This window comes from Bactrocera latifrons, unplaced genomic scaffold (assembly GCF_001853355.1).
Source record: "Bactrocera latifrons isolate USDA-ARS-PBARC rearing strain unplaced genomic scaffold, ASM185335v1 scaffold_155, whole genome shotgun sequence".
NCBI lineage: Eukaryota > Metazoa > Arthropoda > Insecta > Diptera > Tephritidae > Bactrocera > Bactrocera latifrons.
Window position 1 is genome coordinate 211777 of NW_017535019.1, and position 25935 is coordinate 237711.

At 35.8% G+C, this 25935-nt stretch overlaps 3 protein-coding genes across 5 annotated transcripts in view; 1 reads left to right on the plus strand and 2 right to left on the minus strand.

The window, feature by feature from the left end:
• LOC108966091 overlaps positions 1-15441 on the minus strand; it is a 101370-nt gene extending 85929 nt beyond the window's left edge. For 2 of the 3 annotated variants that reach the window (XM_018928832.1, XM_018928829.1), the window contains exons 1-2: positions 15264-15296; positions 10597-10677 (exon numbers count right to left, since the gene is read on the minus strand). In XM_018928832.1, coding sequence (XP_018784377.1) covers positions 10597-10614 — 18 coding nt within the window. In that variant the 5' untranslated portion in view covers positions 10615-10677; positions 15264-15296. The other variant, XM_018928830.1, reaches the window with a different exon arrangement.
• LOC108966092 lies at positions 2412-3548 on the plus strand. Its single transcript, XM_018928833.1, has 2 exons — positions 2412-2864; positions 2942-3548. The coding sequence occupies exons 1-2, from the start codon at positions 2484-2486 to the stop codon at positions 3293-3295; spliced, it is 735 nt and encodes a 244-aa protein (XP_018784378.1). The 5' UTR covers positions 2412-2483; the 3' UTR covers positions 3296-3548.
• Positions 15442-19784: 4343 nt separating the features above from the next.
• Positions 19785-21186, minus strand: LOC108966093. The gene is made up of 2 exons (XM_018928834.1): positions 20657-21186; positions 19785-20396 (listed from the first exon to the last, which is right to left on the minus strand). Exons 1-2 carry the CDS (start codon positions 21047-21049, stop codon positions 19977-19979), a joined length of 813 nt encoding a protein of 270 aa, XP_018784379.1. The 5' UTR covers positions 21050-21186; the 3' UTR covers positions 19785-19976.
• Positions 21187-25935: the final 4749 nt, after the last annotated feature.

A 25935-nucleotide genomic window follows, 5' to 3' on the forward strand; every position in this document is an offset into this window, starting at 1 on the left:
GCCTCTGTTGATCAAAGATGGCCTCTTCTACAGGAGTGCTGCCTTCAAGCGGTCCAGCTGTTGGCAGTACAGCTCTCAGCGCCAACTAGCGAAAATATCGCAATACTTTTTTGACAACTTAATATTTGTTATGTGTAACAAGTGATGTCTTTTTTTCATTTTAAAATAGTTGTAAAGAACATCATGTGATGTCAATGTATGAGATGAGCAGATGACAAAACAGTTGTGACGTTATCCGAAACCTGGTATGATGTCCTGGATCTTATGTGATGTTTTAAATATATGTTGTGCTGTGATGTGATTTTATTGTTTCCATATGTTTTCCTTTCTAGACGTGATCATGTGATGGAGTGATGTGGTTTGAAAATAGTTGTGACGTGTCCCGAAATCTTGTATAATGGTCATGGTGTGATGTGATGATATGATGTTTTAATTGAGAATAGTTAGAAACCGAAACTTGGTATGATGTGATGGATTTTATATGACATTACAATATTGATATATTAATAGAGTGTGTTGTTCCAATATAAGATAATATAGTATTATAAAGACGTGATGTGATTATTAATTTAAAAAAAGTTGCGTTGTAAACTGAGGAGTTAGTATAATGTGATGAAAGTTATGTATATCACGTGATATCGAGAGCTGATGGAATGTGTTTATTTTGAAAAGAGTTGTATTTTGAACAGAATAGTTGCTAATGATGGGATATGTGACAGAAAATTGAAGCTTTATATTCTATTCTGTCCTCTACTATATCATACATGGTCACAAAGGTCCAGCATTCTTAACAATTCCCGGAACTTTGTTGGGCATGAGTTAAGTGATGTGATCTCTGTCCACCTAGGCCCTTGCGCCTGCTTCTACAAATTGCTGGGCAATCTAGAATCAGGTGTTCTGGAGTTTCCTGTTCAATGTCGTAAAACCGGCAGTTTACGCAAGAGACTATGCCCATGTTGGACAAGTGCTTCCTGTACGAGCAGCGTTTTGTACCGCCGCACCCACGATTGCAAACTGAAAGGCAATAGGATTTACGATAGTGTTATACAACCATGTTATGATACCTGGATTGCTACCCCAGGATCTACCGGCTAGTCGTCTGCATATCATGAGTCTCTTCGTGGCTTTGAACAGTGTTAATTCCACGTGCTTATCCCAACGTATGGTTGTGACTAATGTGAGGCCAAGGAATTTGATCTCTTTAGACACCTCCAATTCTCTACCACCGAGTGTTTGGGGTCTTAAGTCCGAAAGAGATCTTCGATTTTTGAAAGAACAACGGTTGTTTTTGATGTGATGATTGTGAGGTTATAGTATGTATCATGTGCGGGCATGCTACGAAGTGTTATGGTAGTCTATGACAGAATAACTTGTGGAAGTTATTTGAGCTGTGGTAAAGCCAAGTGATATTAATGTAAGGAAGTCATGATATAGTATGACGTTATGATGAAATAAAGTCATTTGATAATTTGGAATTACTGAAATTGGTGTTGTTATTTAAGTTGTTTAAGTCTTAGCAAGACATGTATAATATAAAGGGGTGACATGTTATGATATGTTATAAAATGATCTAATAAAATATTAAGTTGTGGCTTGAAGTAACTATTTTATGATGTGATATGGCATATAGTATTACGTTTTCACTGATGTTTACTTCTGATGTGAAGCAGTGTTTTGCTATTAAGAAATGCCATGTAATGAGATGCTATATTACTATTACTAATTTGCTATACAAACTGGGGATATAAAATATGTTATGAAGATAAAATTTATAGAAATACGCGGTTCTTGAGACCACAGTAGACTAAGCATGATTTTTGAAGAAAATGGCCTTGAGTTATGGAGCAAGGTACAATATAACTCATTTCATCGCAAAGTGCTTCTGGTTTAGATAAATCAAGTATATACTAACGATTTCACGCAGTTTAGAAAAAATACTCAGATAGTATTAGGTATAGATAAAGTCAAGTTGCTTTGGCCATCAATTTGTGGAGTAATTACAAAGGCCAACATTACAGTAAACTAAACGATTAGAAGCGGCAATTATGTATGTACAGTTCTAATCAATTGCCGCTGGCATTATCTAATTCTTATCGCTTAATTTGAGGACGATTATCTTTTACAAAGTGATTAAATTGTAATATTTAAAAATTAAGAATAATATTTATGAGCTTTTCAATGGAATTGGAAATAGGACAACAAAGGCAACAATATCGACGAGTATTTCCATAATACAATGTGCTATATGATAAACTGTAGAACTGCAGTTAATGCAGGAAAACGATTTTTTCTAAACCGCTTTTATTGGTATCGTAAAAAGAAAAAACTTTGCACTGCAAAAACCTGATATTACTTATACTATAAAACTAAACTGCATTCCGTCAACGAGAATAGTTTCACGACAACCGCGTTTGAAGTGTGTGGCATTAATCGTTTGCGGCATTTCTAACAACCCTTTCTAAGTGCAAACAATAGTCAGAGCAATGCAAATATTGCAAAAACTGGCATTGTGCCTCTTAGCGAGCACCTGCTTGTGTGTACCGACAGATAAACTGCTGCGCAGCACTGAAATCAAGCTGTTGGAATTAATGAAGGACACACGCGCTGAGCAACGCGACAATCCGGAACAAAGTCTGGCTTGTTTCGAATACTATCTAAAGGTCTTCGAGCAGCTGAACGTGGAGTATCGCGAAAGCTATGCGGCATGCTTGGCTACAGCGCGGCATAAGCGCGATCAGATAGATGAGAGCACACAGCCTGAGCGCGACGCTATTGAGGAGTCGGCGCTCTCGACATGCACGGCACTGAAGGGATGCGCGCAGTTGGCCGATTCAGTTCTCTATTTCAATTGTTTTGCGATTAATGTAAGTAGTTTATGTGAAACGTCTTAAAATGTATGAATGAGTGCATACAGTGTTGTGACTTCTTCTCCTTTGTGCAGGGCAAGCAAGGTAGCGAAAATATGTACAAAATTTCAGCGGATGCCAGTGAGACGCTGGCAGAAGTAAGCGAACAATATCGTTTGATCGAAACTGAGGAGCACCGTTGTACGAATGCCACAGGTCGCGTCTATGTGGAAAAGTCCCATCAGGCTAGTGAGGATTTGTCGAGCTGTCTTCGTGGCGAAATAACTGTACCCTCACCAACGTCCACTGCATCGACGCCGCCCAGCGAAGACTCTAGCACAACTGGACCGGGCATGAATTGGAAAAGTGACCATATTTCTGATGATGAACTTCTGCTTGCAATTGATTCACATGATGTGAGTGCATATCGCAAGCCAAACGGCACATAAATAGTGAAATTAAAATGTGGATATGTCTTATTTAATTCGGTATAACCCTTATAGCACTTATGAGTATGACGCGTAAACCAATTTAATAAGATTTTATGAAGCTTTTATTACTGAAATGATTTGCTGAAAGAAACCACGTATTAGAAAGTATACTTTGTATACATTGTGTGTAGTAGAGAGTTAACTTGAAATACATTTTAGTGTACCATATGTAAATTTTGTAGTCAAAAACTAAAAGCGTTGAAAACCTTAATTAACAAAATATGGTATCCTAATATAATGAGCATGCGTCGCTGTACCCATGGGTACAAACCTATAGGACCGGTGAAATATTTTTCAAGCAGCCCACATTTCATCAAACAAGACTTACGACAAGAAGAAAGTTTTCTGGTTTCAACAAATAACATTATTTCTGTAAGAATACACTTAGAAAAGGTCCAGAAAAGTATTTCCAAAGACAAACTAGGACTACTTTTGGTAGTCTGTATTCCTTCCCTCAGATTAAAGATTGCAGGTTCTACTTTGCTTCGGTGACCATTGCTAACTTCTACTCTGACAAGTACGCTATTAGGCTTTTATATTAGGCTAATGTTGTATACGGAAATGTGAGTTAGGTGAGCGTGTATTAGAAAAAAATATATTGCAAGGCATATCTCGACTTCTTACTTGAGGTCTCCAGAAAGGAGTTTCTTATACTGCGGACAAGCATTCGAAATCCTTATATAAAAATTTTTTCAACAGGGATGCCAAGAGTAGACCAATAGGGACACCAAACGAAGTCATATTTTTCCCGCTCTTATGACATTTCTTTTCAGTAATGTATGCCATTTAATCATGAAAAGTATACCTTCCAAAAACGAGACGAAATTATTAAAATTTACTATCGAATCCGACCGAATTTACTACCGGAAATTTTAAAAGCGCTACGTCCAATTTATGGACATCCTGCCGATCAGCAATTGAGTGTCTAGTGGAAAAATTTGAATCCAAAGGCACAATACAAAATGTTTCTGTGTCATTGAATCAAAGAAGTGGACATCTCGGCATCGATTGTGAAAAATTTTGCGAATTTGCGAAGAACTTGGGCTAACAGGACCACATTGACGCAAGAAATGGAGCCGTTTGACAATCAGAATCGATGTTCGTGTTCGTGATTTTGGTGGAGCAACAAATTGAAAGTTATCCGAATTTTCATCGAAAAATCATCTTCAGCGATGAGGCTCATTTCGGCCTGAATGAGTTCGTCGGCAAGCAAAATATGTGTTATTGGTCAGGCAGCAATCCACACGTGCTCCATGAGTCACCATTGTATCGCGAATAAATTACGGTTTAGGGTTTATGGGCATGCGGCATCATTGGGCCGTACTTCTTCCGTGATAAGCAAGACCGCCACGTTACTGTGAATGGGAGTCGCTACCGCTCAACGATAATCGAATAATTTTGGCCCGAATGGGATGATATGGGCTTGGACAATATGCGGTTCAAACAGGACGGCGCCCCAAACCACACAGCGAATGTCAAATTCGATTTATTGAAAAACAAAATTGCTAGGCAGTTTGTAATACCCATAAAGAATATGTACATATGTATACACAAATGATCACCAAGACAAACTGAGTCGATTTAGTCGTAGTCGTCTGTCTGTACATACGCAGGTACCTCAATTATATGATGAGATGAGATCGATCTGAGATTTTGATCACAGTTTTTTTCCTTAGAAAGCTGCTTCTTTGTCGGAACCACCGATATTGAGCTACTATAATGTATAAGGTGCGTTCCAAAGTTAATCTAGCGCCCTCTGGTGGCGCCATCTCTATCTCGACTAGTGCGTTAGAATCAGCTATCTTTATCGATTGCACAGTGAGAATTTCATGGCATTTCATTGATTGGAAGTGAGGATATTGCATTTTATGTGTCAGTATGTTTGTGTTATCGGTGTGAAAATGAGCTTTGAACAAAAAGTCAACATTAATTTTGATTAAAAGTTGGTAAAACTTTTAACGAAATATTTCCATTGATGAATAAAGTTTATGGCATTGATTGCCCATCATGTAGCAGCGTGAACGAGTGGTTTCAATGTCTTTAAAATGGTCGTGAGGACATAAATGACGATCGACATGTGGGCCAATCAAAATCCGTGATCACCGGAAATTCCATCGAAATTCATAAATGCGTGAATTCATAAAAAATCAGTCGAAATCATAATTGAAATTCATGGCAATGGAATTGAATAAATATTTTGAATAAAATAAATTGATTTTGTCGAAAAAAACTATTTGTGTTTTAAGTCCTGTTTACTTTGGAATGCTTTTCGTTTTACTAGATTTGGCATTAAGTAGTTCAAACCGCGAAGAAATCGATCAGATCGATTCACTACAACATATAGCTGCAATACAAACTAACCGATCAAAGTCAAGTTCTTGCAAGTAATCTATTGTATTTTAGAAGAGTATTATAGTGTAACCAAAGCAAACATTTTTTTCTTATTTTTCCTGTCTATTTTTGTTACTTTTGTTTTCATTGCCAGCTATATAGACAAGCCTTTTTGCTCTCGAGTTAAAAATATAATAGAAAATATAATAAGTTAGGAAGAATATGCAAAAGAGTAATATAATTTGGATACACAATCTTCTGTGGTGAATCAATAAGCTAATCAAACCATAGAACGAGTTAAATGAAGACTAAAAATGAGAGACCTCATCTTCAGAATACTTGCAGACTCTGCAACTTTAAAGCTAATCATTGTGATAACAAATAGTGTAGGAATAGGTGAGTGAATCACCTTCGTTCCTTGGGATCAAGAAAATAAGTTCGCTGATTCGCTTATTATTTTGAAGGTAAGGCTACAACTCAAGTATGTATATAAAAATTATAGAGTATTGTGAACTGTGAAGTAACCCACCTTTTGTTCACCTTAATTTCTTGCAATGAACGCAAATGCGTTTGAGTGACACATGTGTTTTTGAACAAACACGCACACATACACACATGCACGCATTTGAACACACTGACATACATACATACGCAAATTTACATTTTTTAGTTTCATAGCTGCGAGCAGTGCGTATATTTGCTTCGTAGAAGTTGAAAAAAACAAAAATAACAATTACAAAAACACTCAGTCACACAAGAAAACACACACAAACACATATCCGTCAACAATGTAAACAACTTCGCCACCAAAGGCATTTTTTCTACACTTTTTCTCTCGTTCACTCGTTCTCTCTCTGCCCTTCTTTGTGTTTGTGTGACAGGTGCGTGCAACACTTGTCAGGCGGAGGTGCGTTTTTGAGCAAACAAATCTTTGTGCGCGTTTTTTTCGCCGCGCATAATTTTGCAACGGTGTCTGTTACAGCCGCCGTCTGACATATGCCTTCAACCGCCAGCGGCCATTGCATGACAATCACAGCGATCCTTCTGCCATTCTCCACCAGGAATTCTAGTGGCACCGCCGGCTTGTTGTTGCTTTGGCATGATGCGTGTAAAGTGTGTCTTGTTCACAACTACGTTATACTTTTTTCTTGTTGCAACGCCACACCGACAATGAGCGACAAGTCACACTTTGGCATTCGGCGCTTTTGTGCAACGCCAGCGCGACTTTTTGCAAGATTTCAAGTTGCATATTCCATTTTCTGTTCTCTGTTGTTTTTTGCTTACCATATTTAAACTTTATATTTGCATTCATGTGCAGCGGTGCTTTCTCAAGCATACATTTGTTATATGCTTCCTAAAGCTCGTGTAGTGTCTTTTCGTGTGCTTGTTGTTTTTGTATTTTTTGTTGACTTTCTCTGTGCGCATATAATGGAAAATTGATGGCGCCATCGTCATTGTCATCATCATCAACATCAAATTCATGGTGTTCGTAAAGCTTCGACATATCAAAATTTGTCAATCTGCCAGCGGCGCTCAGGCGCATGCGCGCTGACAGTAAACGAGTTCCGATTTTTGTTTTTCTATTTTCTTTTTTTTTTTGAAAATTGATGGCTTTTCTCACAGCGTTTGCATCTGAAACGCTTGTTACCATATACGCAATGTGTTTTTGATGGACTGAAAGCCAGATTTCAATTGAAGTGAAACGCTTTTGCTTCGTTGAAGCGAACTCTCAAGGACTTTGCTAAGTTTGAACTCGCCAGCGCGTTTCTGCGTATTTGTGATGCATGAAACGCTCATTGTCTTTGGAATGAAGTGTCGCCTTAAATGTGAGCGAGCGTAGAAGCGAATGCAGAAAACAAAAGATGAAGAACCTTTCAGTGACAAAAAAAATAATAAAAATTCAAAAGAGTGAATGAAACACTGCATGAAAATTTGGTTAGCATTAGAGAGATAGCTCTAGATCTAAGTATATCTTATGGATCGATTCAACATATTTTTGTTAATTTTTTGAGCTTGAAGCGTGCCCATACTAGACTCGTAACTAACATTGGAAAAACCCAAAAGTGCACTTTTTTATATGTGCGGTTTAAAGTTTGATGAAACGTGGACAAGATCCCACATTCTAATTATATGCATACATTTCCAAAATTAAGGGCGCTATGTACAGTAGAATCGGTGAAAATATTACTTCTTACTTACCCTTGTAGTTTATGTACGTTTTACTATCGAAATGTTATAAAAGCTTCCCAAATCGATGTGCATAAAAATTAGGCATGGTATCGCGATCTTTCAAAAGGAATTCCATATTACGCAGAACCGTTTGGAACGAAATTAAACTGTAATATGCTCGGTATATGGTCCTGGTACATATAGTATTCCATTGAAAAAACTCCATTCTTTTCTTTATACATCGATAGGAATGAACCTGAACTATCAGTATATCAAATGATCAGTAGGAGGGGCAAAAAATTTTGAATTGAACGTTTTTCGAACTTCCGGAGAGAGGATGTTTTACTGATAACAGTGTAAAAGAAAGAAATTTGAGCGAAAAACTTAAACGAGCAACCATATCACAAATGTATAACATCGGAGTAATGGTATGTAAGTACCTTAATTATTCTTAGGGAACATTGTATATGCATTCATGGTATGTAGTATTGACAAAAATAGATAGAATCGAGACTCAACACTTATATAATACAAACTATTGTGATAAAATTTAATGGTGAATTTTGTCCATTTCATGCTCTTCGAAGTAATTTCCTTCCGCTGCAATATACTTATGCCAACGTCATCATAGCACTTAGGAAAATACACCGTCGTGATGGCCATCAGAGCCGTTTTCAATTCAGTTTTTGTACCCACAATTGAGTCAAAACGGTGTTCTCGGAGTGGTCATGTGAATTTTCTCAATAGCCAGAAGAGAAGAGTGCAAGATATTTGTTGAAAATGTGGCGAAATGATCACGAATAGTCGCACTTCTTTGTTTAATAAATTCAGACACAGTAAAAGTCGAAGAATTCACTTTTAGAGCCTCACTGACGCATATCTCAAATACTAATACATATTTTGGCGTGAAATTTAGCATAGATGTCACTAACGGTACTACCAATTTATTGAAAAAAAAACTTTACTGATTCGAAAAACACGCGAAGTATATATTAAAAGTTCACGCCTTTCAATTTGATTACAGTCGTATGTATTGTCTGATCCTTTTGCGGTACTTCTTCAATTTATTTTATTGTTCAGCATTTTATCATGAAAAGATTTACGCCGGAATAGCGTTTAGACACCATTCAACTTTATAACTTTATAAGAAAATTCACGTTCTGTAAAGAATGTGTTTCGCGCGCCTCGTTCAACTTATGGTCAACATATCTGGTCTACTAAGCGTACTATTCGCAACAACACTACTTATATTGAGACCCAGCATTTGTGGATTTGTGGATAATATTCAACCGAATAGATCACGTCCAGTACGCAGTGAAGAAAATATAGCAGCTGTAGCTAGGGGTGTACACGGTGGAGAGTCAATTTGGCGCCGTTCGCAGCATCTTGGACTGACGTATGGAACGACTTGGCGCATTTTACCTCGATATCTTAGATTGAAAACGTATAAAATACACATTGTAAAAGAACTGATTCCGTTCGACCTTCAGAAACATAGTGAAAAGTTGCAAGAAGATCCAACGTTTTTGAACCAAATTTGAAGAGCTGCCATTTCATTCAGAAAAAACCAAGGGTTTGTTATGTTTGTGGGCCGTTGGTATCGTCAGTCCATATTTCTTCAAAAATGACACCGGCGACCGTTATTGCGCCAGGATAACCGACTATTAGATGCCTGAAATTGAAACTCGTGATTTCGGCGACATTTGGTTTCAATAAAATTCCGCTTGCTTTAAAGCATCGAAAGCTGGACTCAATGAACAGACCATCTGAGATGTAGCCCCGGCCAATATTTGAGAGAGACAATTTTGTGTTTTTCTTGAAAAAAGTAAGGAACCTCGAATTGAATCGATCTATATAATGATTTTCATTATTCTAACATACCGTTTGACGAATATGTGGAAAATATATATGTATCTGAATATGTCGGTCAGTATATAAGTTATATGTAGTATATGTATAAGTATATAAAATTTCTTGGCAAACCCGACCCCATTACACTGAAATCGATTTATGACTATATCTATATTAAATATCCCGGGTGTTCTTTGCTTAACTTTATTTGCATTAACGTAGCTAATTCATAAGAGCAATTTTCAGAATGATCTCAATTCGCACTACATGTTAGAAAGAAAATTATAAAAGAAAAATTTGCGTAAAGCAAATATTTAGATTTAATCACAAGCTGCTTTCAGCAAATAAATTCAAATTATTTTCGAACAAAAAAACATCAAGTACTTAATGGAAAGTAGTAAAAGTGCATGGCAAAGTTGTATAGGAAAAAAATTGTATACAAAATAATTATTAACTATTAATACAATTCATAATATTTCGTTGAAATTACACGACTATTTAATTTTTATGTTGTTCGAAATTATTACCTAGAAAAAAAGCAAAAGCTGGAACGCTGCTACAGTGGACAGCCACTTATGTGTGGGCAGACATGTATTTAATTGCAAATTAACGGTAAGCGCAAAATGTTTAAACAAATAAACAGTAAAGCTATTTAAATAAAATACGCATTACAATTAACGGCAAAAAATTGCATAACTGAATTAAATTTTAAGTGCGAAAAAAGCAAAAAAAAAAAAAAATGGAATTATGTGTAAAAAAATTCGTGTAATTTAATCGTATAAATATATAATCAGATTTTTATTTGCTGTTTTGAATACTAAAAATTACGCATATATTTTTGCAGGTAATAAATATTAAATTTACTGACGCTTATATTTTTATGTGAGATATTAGCGAGTTGTACTTACGAAACTGTGCGCCAACATATTGTTAATTACAGCGAGTGGGTTAATTATGCGCGAGCGCTAGCCAAGGTAAACGAACGGTAACTGCAATTAAATGGTTGAGGAAATAAGTTGTGAATTTAAATTAAAAAAATAATATAAATGCTTTTTCAAAACGGTCGTTCCAATGTTTTTAAGACAATTTAATTTTGATGAAAATAATTAAAACAGAATTAATATATATGTATATATGAGATATATGTAATATACACAGAAAAATCGTTGACTTCGGCTGCACTGAAGCTATAAAACCCTTCACAGATGATTTTGTCGTAGCATAAAGAGTGTATAAAACTCTTTATATTGCTTTTGATCGGTTAGTTTGTATGACAGCTATATGCTATAGTAGACCGATTGGAACAATTTATAAGAAAATTGTAGCGTTGACTTAGAAAAAATATTCTGCCAATTTTCGTGAGAATATCTTGTCAAATGAAGAAGTTTTCCATGCAAAAACTGAATTCTGATCAGTCAGTTTGTATGGTAGCTATATTGCTACCATTCGAAAACAATATATTGAAACAAAATATTCGAAAATTGTAACGGTGCCTTAGAAAAAATTGTCTGCTAATTTTCGTGAGAATATCTTGTCAAATGGAGAAGTTTTCCATACAAAAACTTAATTCTGATCAGTCAGTTTGTATGGTAGCTATATGCTATAGCAAACCGATTGAAAAGATATGTTCACAAATTTTAGCGGTGTCTTAGAAAATACTATCTGCCAAATTGAGTGAGGATATTTTGTCATATAAAAAAGTTTTCCGTACAAAAACTTAATTTTGATCGGTAAGTTTGTATAGCAGCTGAATGCTCTGCATGGGATGCCCGTTATTTGTGGTATAAATATAAATATACATATATATGTAGATACATATATGTAAAATGTATATGTAAATGTAACACATACATTTTTAATAAACTACAATTGTTGGCTAATATTTTTCATATTTTTCTTTTGGCTTATGCAAGTATCAAGCGTTTGCTATTGTCCTTTTACCGCCAATGATAAATGTTGCATGCAATGTACTAAATCGGGGTTGGCTTACATTTTAATTGTGATTTTAAACTTTCACACCAAAAACGAATGAAATAAAAAAAAAAATAAAAATAAAAATAAAAAAAGTTTTAATAATTTAAAAAACTAGAAAGTTAGCAATTTATGAGCGCGAGTCTCGCAATATTTCCATAAACAAATGTGTGTGTGTGTGTGCTGGCGCTTATTGCTTCGTTACAGCAACCGACTGGCAAAAGTTAATAACCGTTTGAAATGCCATGTGAGGTCTATGATTTATGTATGCGTATACCGTTACAATGGCACACATTTAAGGGCATGCTCACACACTCACATGTACATTAATGTATGCACGTGTTTATTTAAAAAATAGCTGGTGCTGTCGACACCTCAGCAGCAGGCGTGTTCAGCGTGCGAATTTAATATATATTCTGTTGGATTTTCGCAGCGAATTAATCTGCAGGCGAAATAAACCGCACTCAAAAGTTTTGAATAAAATTCGGCGCACAAAGTGAGTAAAAAATGTAGAAATATATGGCATGTGTATGTGCACACTTTAGCATGACAATCACACTGTACCATATCAATTTGTATATAAATAACTAATTATTTCTAGCCGTGAGGGAAGTGTAGCTTTGCGCTGGTGTAGCTTTTGCCCACACGAGTTAATTGCTGGCGGTGTTTGAATAAAAAAATATGTTTATTTTAACGGAAATTCTATTAAAATGTTTTATTTAGGAATGCTGTTGGCGTGAGTTCGCTGAAAAATACTAAACACTGATGTGTGAGCTTAGCATTTGGTGCGAAATAGTTTAAAATTTTAGTAAGCAATTACTTTTAACGCATAAATTTAGCTGAAAATATAAGCTGACGAAATAGCCTGTTGCTAAAATTTTTCTTTTTGAAGCAGAAGGAAGGATTTGGCGAACGAAAAAGAATCACAAAAATCACACGCATGCGTTAGAGGACATGTTAACGCAGGGTTACAGCGCAAGTGCTTATGAGCCTGGTTGTTTTATTCGCCACCACAGAAATCTGTGAAGGTTACGGTGACGATGCTGTATGCAGCACAACAATGGTTCGCTCGCTGCCGTTCTGGAAATTGTAATCTTTAAGGGGAAGAATGGCAAAAATTGATTAACCAAAATGGTACATATTGGTTTAGTCGTTATTGGCTCAAATACTGTTTCCTTCTGGACTCAAAATTTCATATAATTTCTATGGGAATACTTGAAGTTTCGTGTGCTTATGTAAAAAAATGTGTTTTTATAAAAAAATTTCGCTAACAATGGCGGTGTGCTGATATAGACTAGGTGAAGCCACTGTCCGTAGGTTGCTAAATTCTGTGCAGGTTATAGGAGCTTTGACAATGGTGCACGAGGTTGGTTTCTAAAGGGGACAACACCCAAAGAACTAATGTATTCTAAACATGAACCTCAACGATTATTTGCTGTTCTCAGACTTCAAAAGAATGTTCGATGGAAAGAAATTTATTGACAGTGGAGTTCTGATGGAAATGCCTATTGAAATAATGTTATGTTAGAATATTTTTTGGAAACGCCTAAACTGATTCATCCTGTGTTGTTGAGAGACTTAGTGGATTTCGGTAGAGGCATGGTAGTGTGTAAAAAGAAGGCTAACAAACGTTAAGTATAATACTTTTCTAATTTGAAGCAGATTGAAATTTTTCTAAATAAAATTAGGGCTATTGGGAAGCCTTTTTAAACTATTACTTACATCCCAAAAAGGGTATATAAGGGTTTGTTTGCAACATCCAACAGGAAATGTCGTGATAAGTTGAGTCGATTAAGCCATGCCTCTATATACATTAAGAAGAGCTGAGTTATGGATTTGCATTTTACACACGTTTTTTCCCCACCAAAGTATGTGTGTTGCATAAAGGTCCACTCCAATAATGACATGTATGACTGCAGAAGCTGCTTTTGGGCGCAAATAATCTGAGTTTCTAAGAGAACACGTGTCTGAACACTTGGAAATGCTCATTCGAATTGACTTAATACCGGATAACTTGTATCATAGAGTTGCCAAACCGAACTCTGGCGATTCCATCTCTGATCATATACCGAGGAGGGAGTTGTGGGTGGGAAGAAGTAGCTGGAAGAGAGGAGCAGTGAGCTTCTTTACGGATGAGTTAAAGTTTGGGGGGAAGGTTGATGGAGGCGTTTACTGTCAGGAGTTCGCTATCAAATCCAGTTTCAGACTTTCTGACTATGGCAGTTTTTTCCAAGCAGCGCTGGAAGCCATTAAGTTAGCAGTAGATTTACTCCTTCAGAGTGTAGCCTCCTTCAAAGAATTGATTTTTCACTCAGATAATGGAGCAGCGGTACTCGTCTTGAATTCATTAAAAGTACATTCAGGGCTGGTCAAGGAATGCCTAACCTCTCTACCAATAGCATCCGGTATCTTTTGCATAAAACTGGCACAGCAGGATTGCAGGAAATTGTAAAGCTGATGAGTTAGCGAGAAAAGGCACCCTAGAAATGCTATCGGTAGCATGGTAGCGGGTCGGTTTTCCTCTTGTGTTCTACTCCTAGATAGCTGGGCTTTGCGGATGCATCAGTACAAACGTTGTCGCAAGATATCTAGTGATCTTTTCGCCCTCAGCAAGACTAACCTCTCCTTAGTTGTGGGGCTTTTAACAGGTCATTGCTCTATTGGCATTCACGCCAATCCAAGCAGTAAGGCTGGAAATCCTAACAGACGCCATGTATAGAGGAAGATGAGGTGGATACAACTTAACAGTTCCTTCTTGACTTAAACACTTGGCAGGGCATACTTTCAGACATCCCAACGAACTGACTGTGCTGCCAGTTGATATCGGACCACGATAGCATATACAGTTATGTAACTTGGATACTAATTGTCCAATCAAAATTCAGTCCTTGTATGGAAACGGTATTATTCGAAAAGGTATTTGCACTAAGCTTGGTACAGATTATTTTCAAATAGAATGCTGCAATCTCAGAACATATGGTTCAGACTGAACTGCAATAACTTATAATTGTCATACTAGCTAATTGCTTGCTTAAAGCCACGCTACAATTTGCGAATAAATTCTTCAGATCAGACCATTGTGGCATATTGCTGTCATACAAACCGATCGATCTTATGCAGGATAAAGGTCTTTTATGGTTTTTAATGCTATAACAAATGCAACTGTGAATGGTATTATATCCTTGGTGTAGCTGTAGTAATTATTTTTGGGTCTTACATAAATTTTTATTTATTTTTTTATTTTTGTAATTTGTGATTAAAAAGTCAGCTCATTATATTGTCAAGGGTGTCAACAATGCAAATAAATATTTAAAATATTTAGTAAATTTCTTTTGAATTAAAGTTATTATGGCTATATAATTAAAAAGAATTTTATTATTAATTTCAATTTGGTTTATTTTTCAAAATTTACTTAGCAATTCAAACTAATTTATTATGCTGCAGAAATAAATTTTCAAAAACCAAAACTTTTTCAGTGCAATTATGTTATATTTGCCAATATTTTTCAGCTTTGCTATTTAAACACATCAAATAAAATTACAGCAATATAAAATTGAATATTTCACAATGATTTATATTAAAAATGTCGCCATTAATTACGCACAAGTAGAGCGCACACTTGATTTCTAATTTTTTCAACGCACATGCACAAGCCACAAGGACACCCGCTTGATGGAAAATGTTGAATATTTCGAATTATGAATGCAAACAACTTCAAAATTTATTTCGAAAACACACAACGCGCGTACAGCACAACTGTAACCGGGTGAGGGGGCAGTGTGTTTGTGTGCTACAGGCGCGGCGACCGCAGTAAACTAACCTGATCAACTGGAAAATTGTGCTATTTATTCATTTTCCGCAACAGGTGGCATTCAATTGCAATTTCCACTGTCACATTAGCAATATCGATGCCAATTTTCGCAGCGCGGCGATGCTTTATGACCATCACCTACATATAATTATGATTAGCCGCAGCGGTAGCAGGAGATGCGTAAGTCCAATGTACGAGCTCACCTACCAATTAGCGAGTGTGTGTGTGGTAGTGTGAAAATACGTGAATTATTTTGCGTTGAATGAAATAATACACACTTGCAGCAACAAATATGCATACACACACACACACACACATGCATACAATTAGTTATGATGACAAAGGCCAAATTATAATGAAGTGAATTTATAATAATGATTTTTATCAATAAAACGATTATTTATCACTAAATACTTACGAGAAAATCATTTACGCATGCACAGAAATTGTTCTTTTATCATTTTCCCGCTAGCCTTTCGCGCTCATTAGCCGCCTGCGTTGCGTTAGGCGGAAGAGTGTAGCCTACCCACGGGCGCTATCATCGCTACTGCTACTACCGTTGCCTTGCAGTAGCTGCGGCCGCTGTTATATGGCAGGCAAGTGTTGCGTAATACTCGCCGGCGATAAGTCGGCAACAATAACAACAAATATAGTTGATAAAAATTGTTGAGTTCGAAACTTTTCCGCTTGTCACTTGCAGCCAGCGGCAATCAAATGACGCGCTTCGGGTGTTGATGCAAGAGTACGGCAGCAACCAATAAATTCCAGTTCAAGTTTATTGCCTCGTTATGCAGCTGAATACTCTTAACTTTGAGCCACAGCTGATTTATTATACATTTATTGAGTGAATAGCTTAGCGAATCGACTGTGTGGGCGGCCTGGTTTTTCTGCGCACTAACACATACAGCACATATATGAGTGAAATACGTATGACAATCAAATGGAATTTCCACACCTACACATGCTAAGAGAAAAGCAAAACATTTACACTATTTATGCAATAGTGTTTGCTACAATTATCACTGGCATTTATGGTTGAATTCTTTGCTTTGCTTTTTGTTGTTGCCTATACTTTTTCGTTATGCTAATTTGTTAATCTAGCAGTCTGACTGCCGCCATCGTTATTTACATTTAATTTACTATTGTGTGCTGCGTGAAAAATTTGATAAGCATCGGTAGTAATACTTATTTATGACAACACATTAACGTAATAATATTTAATTGAAATTTAGTGTCAGTCTGTTGTGAGCAATGCAAAGCACTTTTCATTATTCGCGTGTTGTGTGCTTTTACGCAAATAAATTTTGTGGAATTGGCCTTTAATACTTGTCAATAATGCGAATTTAGATGGATGTTTCTATGAAATATTGCATTTTACTAATTCAATATTGTATTTCCGGGAGAGTGTCTCAATTAAGTACTAAATTTTATTTTACCTCCAATGAATGTGTAAATAATGTGCGCGTGGTTAATTAGTTGGCCATAACGTATGCTAATACAAGTAGCCAGGTTTGTGGAGTAGATAGTATTAGTATGACTGCTAAGCAGAAGATTTTCAGAAGAAATTAAGAAAATTATGAATGTCAAAGACAATATGTTCAAAACTTGAACAAAAATTGTCTTATTATAAGTGCTCAGGCTGAAAACCAAACAAGAAATAACATTAACCGCAGCTGTAACGAGGTACAGGTGCATTTTTTTTTTATAATAAAAGGTTGTTATATATTTATCTGGATTTTGATTGAATTTTCAGATTGATATCTCAAGAAGTAATTGACTAGTTCGCATATATAAACAAACAGAGGGGCATATCGAAAGCAAGTCAGCTCGTTATGCTTATTATTTTAATATTGTCTATAGTATAGAGTTTTTTTCATTAGGGACGCTACAAAAGTATAGTCATAGGGACAGCAAATGCGCCATATTTTTCCCGCTCTTGTGACATTTCTCTTCAGTAAGGTTTGTCATTTAATCGTGGAAAGCTATACGATCCAACAACGAGTCGAAATTATTAAAGTTTACTACCGAAAATCGGAGTCAGTGGCCTCGGCTTTAAGAGCCAATTTTATGTTACTTGATAGGGCCTGTGACCTTCTTTCTGTGTGCTACAAGCATCCTAGCCAAATTTAATATATTCTGAACCGTGTGCAACTAGTAAGGAGCTGTCAAAACCCTATACAAAGTATTGTAAAACGAGTTTTTTTTAGAAATTTTTTAATTTTTCACAAACACAATTATTGAATGCCACAAAGCATTCAGTGAAGGTCGTGAAGTCATCGAAAGCTTGCGTACCTAACGTTTTCTCTCATCCCAAGTGCATGATGGCCTCATATGTATGACTAATCACCGACCATCTAAAATATCGCGGTATTACCGGCAGGCATCGGCATCGTCCGTTTCTCTGTATCACTCTATACAACATGCTTGATCGCATTGCGAGTCATCCATGCACTTCTATCAACGCCATAGCATCGAAAAAGTTAAAGAAATAGTTCTTGAAAAAACGAGGGTGGACAGCAGATTCTCTCAACATCTCTTGTGGAATGAGTCAATACATACGCAATTTTTGGCTAAAGCTTTAGGTATGAAACATGTCATTGTTAGATTCTTAACAACAGACAAGAATTGTGTAGGTGTCGATTACGTTTGACTTTTATCGAACGCAACATTACTGGTAACGAGACGTGAAATCAATGTAATGCTCAATATTTTCTTCGATTACCGTGATGTCGTTCACCATGATTTCCTTTGAGAGGATCAAGCGGTTAATAAGAAATACTACTTGGTCATTTTTAGGCAAATTGAGCAAACAAACATCAGTCATTCGCTGAAGGCACTAAGAGCCATCGCTATTGAGATTTATAACAAGTGCTTGGAAGTTTATTTAATCATTGGCGTTCTTGTATGGACCAAAAACGAGTTTATTCTGAAGTCGTAAACAAAGATAATATGGTTTTTTTCTGGTCGGGGTATTCTGGGTCCAGTCTAAAGTCTTTAGTTATTTCAATAACTTTTGTCTTTGCCCTAAATTATGTTATGAATTCTATTCAACTATGCTTCAGAGTAATGCAGAACATTCGACGTGTTTTATTTGGCCATCTTCCTTGTGGCACTTCCGATGACGCAATGAAAGAATCGACATTACAATGAAACACAACATCTATGTATTGTGTAAATATGACTTGATCCACTGCAAGAAGAAAGATTGAATACCCAAAGAGAATAACTTTCTAATTAGAAAGATGTAATGTTAGACTCCGTGCTGTCAATAAAAGTTTTATAAAGTAAGTCAAACAAATTATTAAACAGTTTAGTATAGTGTTGAAATTGAACGAAGGTGGTGAGCTTTTATTGAAGGCATTTTTCTCAAAAATTTATTTTTAAGATTTTTCAAGCGTTCGAGGACCTTTGTATGTCAAGGAAACTTATATGATTGTATATATTCAAAGGGGATATTATAACGACAAAATTCTAGATTTCTTAAGTTTTTTTTTAAGAAACATTTTGTAAATTAACCGCCATTTTCCGCATAATATCGTATTTAGATTTAAAGATACTCAAATTCGGTATGTAGGCGATATAAGTTCAGTGTTATAACTCACTTACAAATGAATCTGTAAAAGTCATATTTATTACAATACTTGCACTTACATTTGGCTTAACATTTTTAAAGTTGGGGAGGCTTAGTAATGCTGTATTTTGATAAGCCCACCATTCATAAAAACTACTAAAAGCGTTATCGTTCATTTAAGTATATTTCTATGTCAAATATTTACATTCTTTTAATTTTTTGTCGGTTGCTAGATAGTGAAAATCTTCTAATATTGATTACTTTAATTATTTGCCGTGAAAGAAGTTACTTTTAGAAATTGCTAGTATTATAATCGAGCGTTGCTATATTTTAATTCTTGTCACAGTTATTTAGTTGATTAAAATTCATTAAGTTCTTCAACATGTCTTGCTATACACTTGTGTTTAGCTTTTTATCACATGCTAAGTGTTATATATCGTTATCAATTGAGTCTATTGTCTATTGTAGAGCTGAAAATATGCGTGATCGTGTTTTAAATAATGCTGTTGAAAAATTATGAAAATCATTCGCTTGAAAGAAAAATATAAAATATTCAGATAACTGAACATTTCTTGATAACAAAATAAATATCTTAGGTTTTTGGATTGGTGCATGTGCCATATTTCCGATAGTTTCTATTTTTCTCATCTATTCAGCCAAATGAAAGTGACGCTCTTTTTCTAGTATATTAAAACTGATAAAAATTTTGTGTTTCTGAATATCAAATAATAAGAGTAAAGAGCTTAAATATATTTTACTTTATTACCTAAACTCTTGGTTACACTCACATTCCGACATTCTCAAAACATTAAAATCAAATGCTTAATTACTTTGCTGTTAGATGACTATATAATTTCTGCATATATGTATGTATATGTATATATTTATATTTGTAATATATATTATATTGTATTTCTCATTATCGAAATTTTACATTAAAAACGTCCGTTCAGTTTTCTCTGTAGCATGTTTGTCCTGTAGTTAAAATCATATAAGTCCTCTTCTGGTAGGCCTTGTCTGCCATCTGATGGTGCAGATGTTGGAGCGTCGCTCGCAGTAGTTGCATCAGGGGGCAAGTCGGTCGATCCGGGCGCTTCAGTCGATGCGGTTACTTCAGTGATGGTGTCAGTTGAAGCTGTGGCAGCGTCGGTCGTTTCAGGGGGGCTCCACTCACCAATTAAACAGTTGTTCAGATGCACTCTACTAATACTTAAGTCTTCCACATTCTTAACACGCGCGTTAGTAGTACACACACGTTCGGTGTCGTTGATGGCTTGATATGAAATTTTCAATTTGTCAGCAATGCGCTCCGATGTGACAGTTATGTTAAACAAATTCGGGCTGTTATCGTAAGACTGTTCAGATAAATAGAGGGATGTGGAAAATTAGCATGTGTACTGTATTGAGAATACTATAAATATGTACGGAAGATATTAGGTCTTTAACAAAATGTGTAATTCACATAATTTTCCACTTTATTCAACTAATTCTATTACTTACATAGTTTTTATTCACTTTCGTTCTAAAGAGCTTCTACATTGATAGTTTACTCTTATTAACTCTTTTTAACCACACAATGACCATTAATATACAAAATATGAAAGCGAATACTTACCGCCTGATTGTAGCACTGGAAAAATTGCAGACCATCAGTGATACTTTGACAAGCGCTCAAAGCTGAGCAAAGTGACTGGCCATCATCCAAGAGATCTTGACGTTCCAAAGCACTTTGTTCCGAAAGCAATTTCTTTGCTGCCGTTGCTGCGCCCACGCATAAGTTGTACTCACTGTAGTAGACTTCATTGATGGCGGTTTGATTATCCAAATACCAATCGAAGCAAGCATCGGTATCGCCAGCGCCGCTACGGGTCAGTTGCAGTGCCTGCACCACCTGGCGTAGCACTAAGTTCTGCTGGTCGAGTAGTGGCTGCCAATCCACAGGCGATTGTGCCAAGGCGCTGCTGACAATTGTTGCCAACAACAAGTAGAGCATTGATTTTGCGGTCATATTATACACTCTTGTTTCTTGAAGTATTATAATTTAATTATTTTTAATTTTTTAAAATATTTTTAGCTGTGTTCGCTCGAGAAAATTTCAACTTCCGTTCACTGCACAGCGTTTTCTTCACAACTTAACACTTGAACTTCCACTTTTCACTGATCTCCGAAAGCACTGGTCAAGAGTATTTATACAAATGCGGCATATTTTGCTTAATATTATTTGGTATTTATATGGCATTACTCAATACGCGTATATTTTAATCTGTTAATTTTAATTAAATTTCTTAAACCAACATACAATGCAACTGTAGATATTCTCTTAGTTATAACACTGTGGTGTACACAGACGGGTATTGGACCAAGCAATTTATTTCGAGTGACTGAGTCGAATGTAAGAGTGTTATAATGTGATAAAATTTGACCCGAATTGTCCAAAAAATACTGTAGTTTCATGTATATTAATACCATATATATTATTGCCTTCAAAATAGGCTATCGAGCCATATACGAGTACTTGTTATAAGCCTGAATATCATCCAGTGAGTTCAGTGTATTTTCGGTTTTTCGCTAATTTTTCGAGGGCTGTCGGTTGATGTTGAGATTCCTCCTAAACTGTTTGCTGTCAATCCGACGATTTTAAAACTATATTTCTTAAAACTTTTCTGCGTTTTTGTTCTTGTTCTCGTCATAGTAACAGAGGCGGATTGACGACTCGCTTGCCGCAAAATCGATGACTTCCCGGTCTTCTCTGCTTGGTTTGTGTCACTTAAATACTTATGTTTGTGATAAAATGGACTCACCAAAATACTTCTATAACGTTACAAACCATTGCATTTTGGTAAAAATCGCCAGACTCATTTTTCAGATAGAGATAATATAACTGGAAACGCAATATGATTGACATATGCAGACCAAATTTCACATTAATTAAAAAATATATTTTATTAATCAAAGAATATGTCTCACTGATTCTGTCTGCGCGTGCATTGGAATACAGTCCGGGTCAAATTTGATCAGTAGTTATTTATACGTATAAAATCAGAATATCTGATTTTTCTAGTGGTATGTCAATGTGTGGTACCTTAGAGGTACTTGTTTCAAATATCCTTTTCTTCACAGATCACGCGTGAGTCGTGTCAAGCTGTTATGTTACTTTAATTCAGCATTGTTTAACGTTTCATCATGGCAAGACTTACGCCTGAACAACGTTTACAAATCATTCAAGTTTTTTACGAAAACTCACGTTTTGTTGAGCTCAACTTATAGACGCACTATTCGCAACACCATCACCCCTCTTGAGACCCAGCATTAATTTTTTGATAATATTCGACCGAATACACCACGTCCAACACGTAGTTAAGAAAATATAGCAGCCGTATCTGAAAGACCGTGGAGGATCGTAACCGTGCTGCTCGCAGCAACTCAGAACCATAGGGAACCACTTGGCGCATTTTATGTCCAGATCTTAAATAGAAGGCATACAAAATACAGCTTGTACAAAAATTGAGCCGTTCGACCTTTCCAAGCGACATCGCTTCTTTCTATGTGCTCTTGAAAATTTTCAAGAAGATCCAACGTTTTCGAGCAAAATTTTGTTCAGCCATGAGACCCATTTTTGGGTCAATGGATATGTAAGCATGCAGACTTTGCTGCATTTGAGACAAAAATAAATCTGAAGAGATTTAAGATCTGTCATTTCATCCAGAAAAACAACGGTCTGCGGGCCGGTGGAATAATTGATTCATATTTCTTCAAAAGTTATGCCGGTGAGAATGTAACCGTCAAAGACGACTGATATTGCACCATGATAACCGATTATTTGGTGCTTGACATTGAAGCTCGTAATCTCGGAGACATTTGATTTAGTCAATCAGTGGATTTGTTGAATAAAAATTTCGGTGAGCAGATAATTTCACGTTTTCGCCAACAAGATCGTGTGATATCACCCCGTTAGGCTTTTTCCTATGAGTCTATGCGGATAATCCCGATTCTATTCAGGCCTTTGGGCAAAACATCAAGCATGTTATTTGTCTGTTGCCAGTCGAAATGCTCGAACGAGTCATCGACAATTGGACCCAACATATGGACCATCTGAGACGTCACGCGGCCAACATTTCAAAGAAATAATCTTCACAAAATAATGCCAAATAATGTTCTTTCGAATGATAATTAATTTTCCAAAATAAATTTAAAATTTCTGTTATATTTCCTTAAAAAAGGTGGGAATTTCGAAATGGATTATCCTTTATGGCGTTCTTTCGGTGTTTTTATACCCAGAACAGGGTATATTAAGATTGCCAAGAAGCTCGAAGCATTTGCCAGGAAACGACGGACACTTTATGAAATCTGTGCTGATTTGATTTAGCCATGACCGATTGTCCGTCTGTCTGTATGTATGCGAACTAGTTGCTCAGTTATTTAGATATCGCTTTATTTTAACCGTACAGCTAAGCGTTTTTGACTTGAGAAGGTTATTCAATTATTTATCTTAATTGGTTGAAACTGTTTGCTAACGTGCGTTGGGTATAAGAGCTTTGTGTAACTTTTTCTCAATTTTAATATTAATTTTCATTCTTTACTTCCTTATCAATTGATTTGAGGTGACCGATTATATAGACACTTTGGCCGTGGTACATATCGCAATACCGAATGGTTCGTATGTGTAAAGAATATCTATGTCTGCAAAAAAGGAGAAATAAGTTGAAAGATGTAGAAAGTAATTGATAAACATAAGCGCGGATAAATAATTAATAAGCAATAAATTAGCGTAGTGATTCATCGGAAAGCAATATTGATACGTACAAAAATAAATTATAGTAAAAAATAAATAAATATGAAATTTAATTATCATTCAATAAATATTTAATAAAAATTAAATAAATATGAAATTTATTTATTATAAAAGTAAGTATAAGTTGTTATAAAATAATTTATTATCAAAGTTATTTCTTCCGACTTTTTCTACCATTTGGCGTGCGCTTTTTTATTGCCGCTCGTTTTTTAAGCAATTTTTTCTACATTGTACTCAATTTAATTCACAAAGTCACCAGCGATTTGACAACTTGCCAAGCTATCTTTAAATTGAAAAATCAAAATGAGCATTTCAACCGTTTCGTTTAATTTCAATTTATATGCAACCACAAGGAAACAATGTGGCAACCAAATGACATCCGCACTTATACGACGCCATTGACTGGATTTCGCTTTTTGTAAGCCAAACTCTCGAAGCTAAGCAATTGATGGCGACAAACCCTGTGAGCTAATATCTATGTGTATGTACCTACATGTATGCGTTTATGCGTTTGTGCATGTCTGTAAGTTCCGAGAAAATGCCGAAAATTATTTTTATCAAACTCAAGAAATCTTTCTGCAAATGGCAAGCTCTTGTTGTTTTTGCTGTCGCTAGGATAACTTTAATGGTTGCATTGTTCGCTACACTAACACTAACACAAGCACATTTGTGCTCATTTACATTTCCTTAATCGCGCGCTCTCCATTCAGTTGACAACCGAAATGGATTGAAAGAGTAATGCCTTTGGCAAATCTTAGCCACTGGCTTGAGGCTACTCAAGTCGTGTCCATTCACTTTGCTTGTTTTTGTTGCTTTGCGTTACTTACTTTATTATTATTATTATTATAAAAAAGTTTACGACAACAAAAAGTTATTTTCAACTAGAAATCATCAGGGTGCAGCATACATCCGAGCAGGCGAGCAGCAAGAATGGTTAAGCGACTGAAATGAAATTGAGTATTATTTACTTAAAAATGTATTTTAATAAATTTGAAATAAAACTTTCATGGTTGAAGAGTAGTGACCTGACAAACGGTGACCAAACTAGAATTTACAGAGTAAGCTGATTGCAATGTGTTTGGTTAAATTGACTGGGAATCATGCACTATGAGCGGCTTCCCCACGGCATAGCTCTTAAGTTGATCTTGTACTTGCAACGATTGAAGCTGTCTGAAGGAAGCAACCGCCCAGAATAGGTCTGTAGGGAGGAATTGTGTTTCAAAAGGAGAACACACACATTGAAAGTAAATGAAGAGAGCGTCGAGAGCTTAGTTGAGCGTAGGTTTCTTAAAGCGTGTTAGTATGTATTTACCTTCGAAATTACCAAAAAATATCGAAAAAACGGAGCATATTTGACCAGAACTCTAACTGCTCAATGCGAAAAAGATCTTAATGTAGAATCACAATAAATAAGGAGACAAAGTTCAAAAATAATGTATTTCTACTTACTAGACCCATTATGTTTATCCGAATTTAACCTTTGGCATAAATACTTAAATCCCCAAAGGTAACAATAAGCAAAATAAAATTAAGTGTTTCCAAGAAATACAGCTTTCCATTTTCGGCCACTTGAATTTGAATTTTAATCAGTTTATGAAATCAGAGCCTTCATTTCGAAAGTGTTGCACAACATCAAGCAGGTTTCGTAGTTGCTGTTGAAGGTTGCGGCTGAAGGTAAGTATTTGTGCCGGTGTACAATCTGTTGTGTGTAAATGCAAGAACTTTACGGTGTATTGCGAACACGTGCTCATAAATAACCCTTACAGGTATTTATTGGCTGTAAAGATTAAGTAACGTGTAGCAGCTTATTGAAGAAAATTGATTTTAAAATTTATACGCAAAGTCGGAGCACTAAAACTGATTGCCTAAAAATACATGAATATACTAAATGAGTGTGTGGAGTATCTTGGTCATGCGGGTGGGATGGATAAATGAGTAAATAAACTGAAGTGAGTATGTCAAGGAAGTCGTGTACAATTTATTAAAAATAAGAAATATTTGCAGTTATTTGGTGGGCGAGTAGCAGCTTCAGAAATATGGCAAGGAAGTAAATATAATTAAAATTGTTCTGTAGACTTACTAGTTTGAAGTAGTGCGCTGCC

Coding starts and splice junctions, on each gene's coding strand:
- LOC108966092 (XM_018928833.1), top strand. CDS start 2,484: ATGCAAATATTGCAAAAACTGGCATTGTGCCTCTTAGCGAGCACCTGC. Junction 2,865..2,941: donor TCAATTGTTTTGCGATTAAT/GTAAGTAGTTTA, acceptor TCCTTTGTGCAG/GGCAAGCAAGGTAGCGAAAA.
- LOC108966093 (XM_018928834.1), bottom strand. CDS start 21,049: ATGACCGCAAAATCAATGCTCTACTTGTTGTTGGCAACAATTGTCAGC. Junction 20,397..20,656: donor TCCAGTGCTACAATCAGGCG/GTAAGTATTCGC, acceptor TTATCTGAACAG/TCTTACGATAACAGCCCGAA.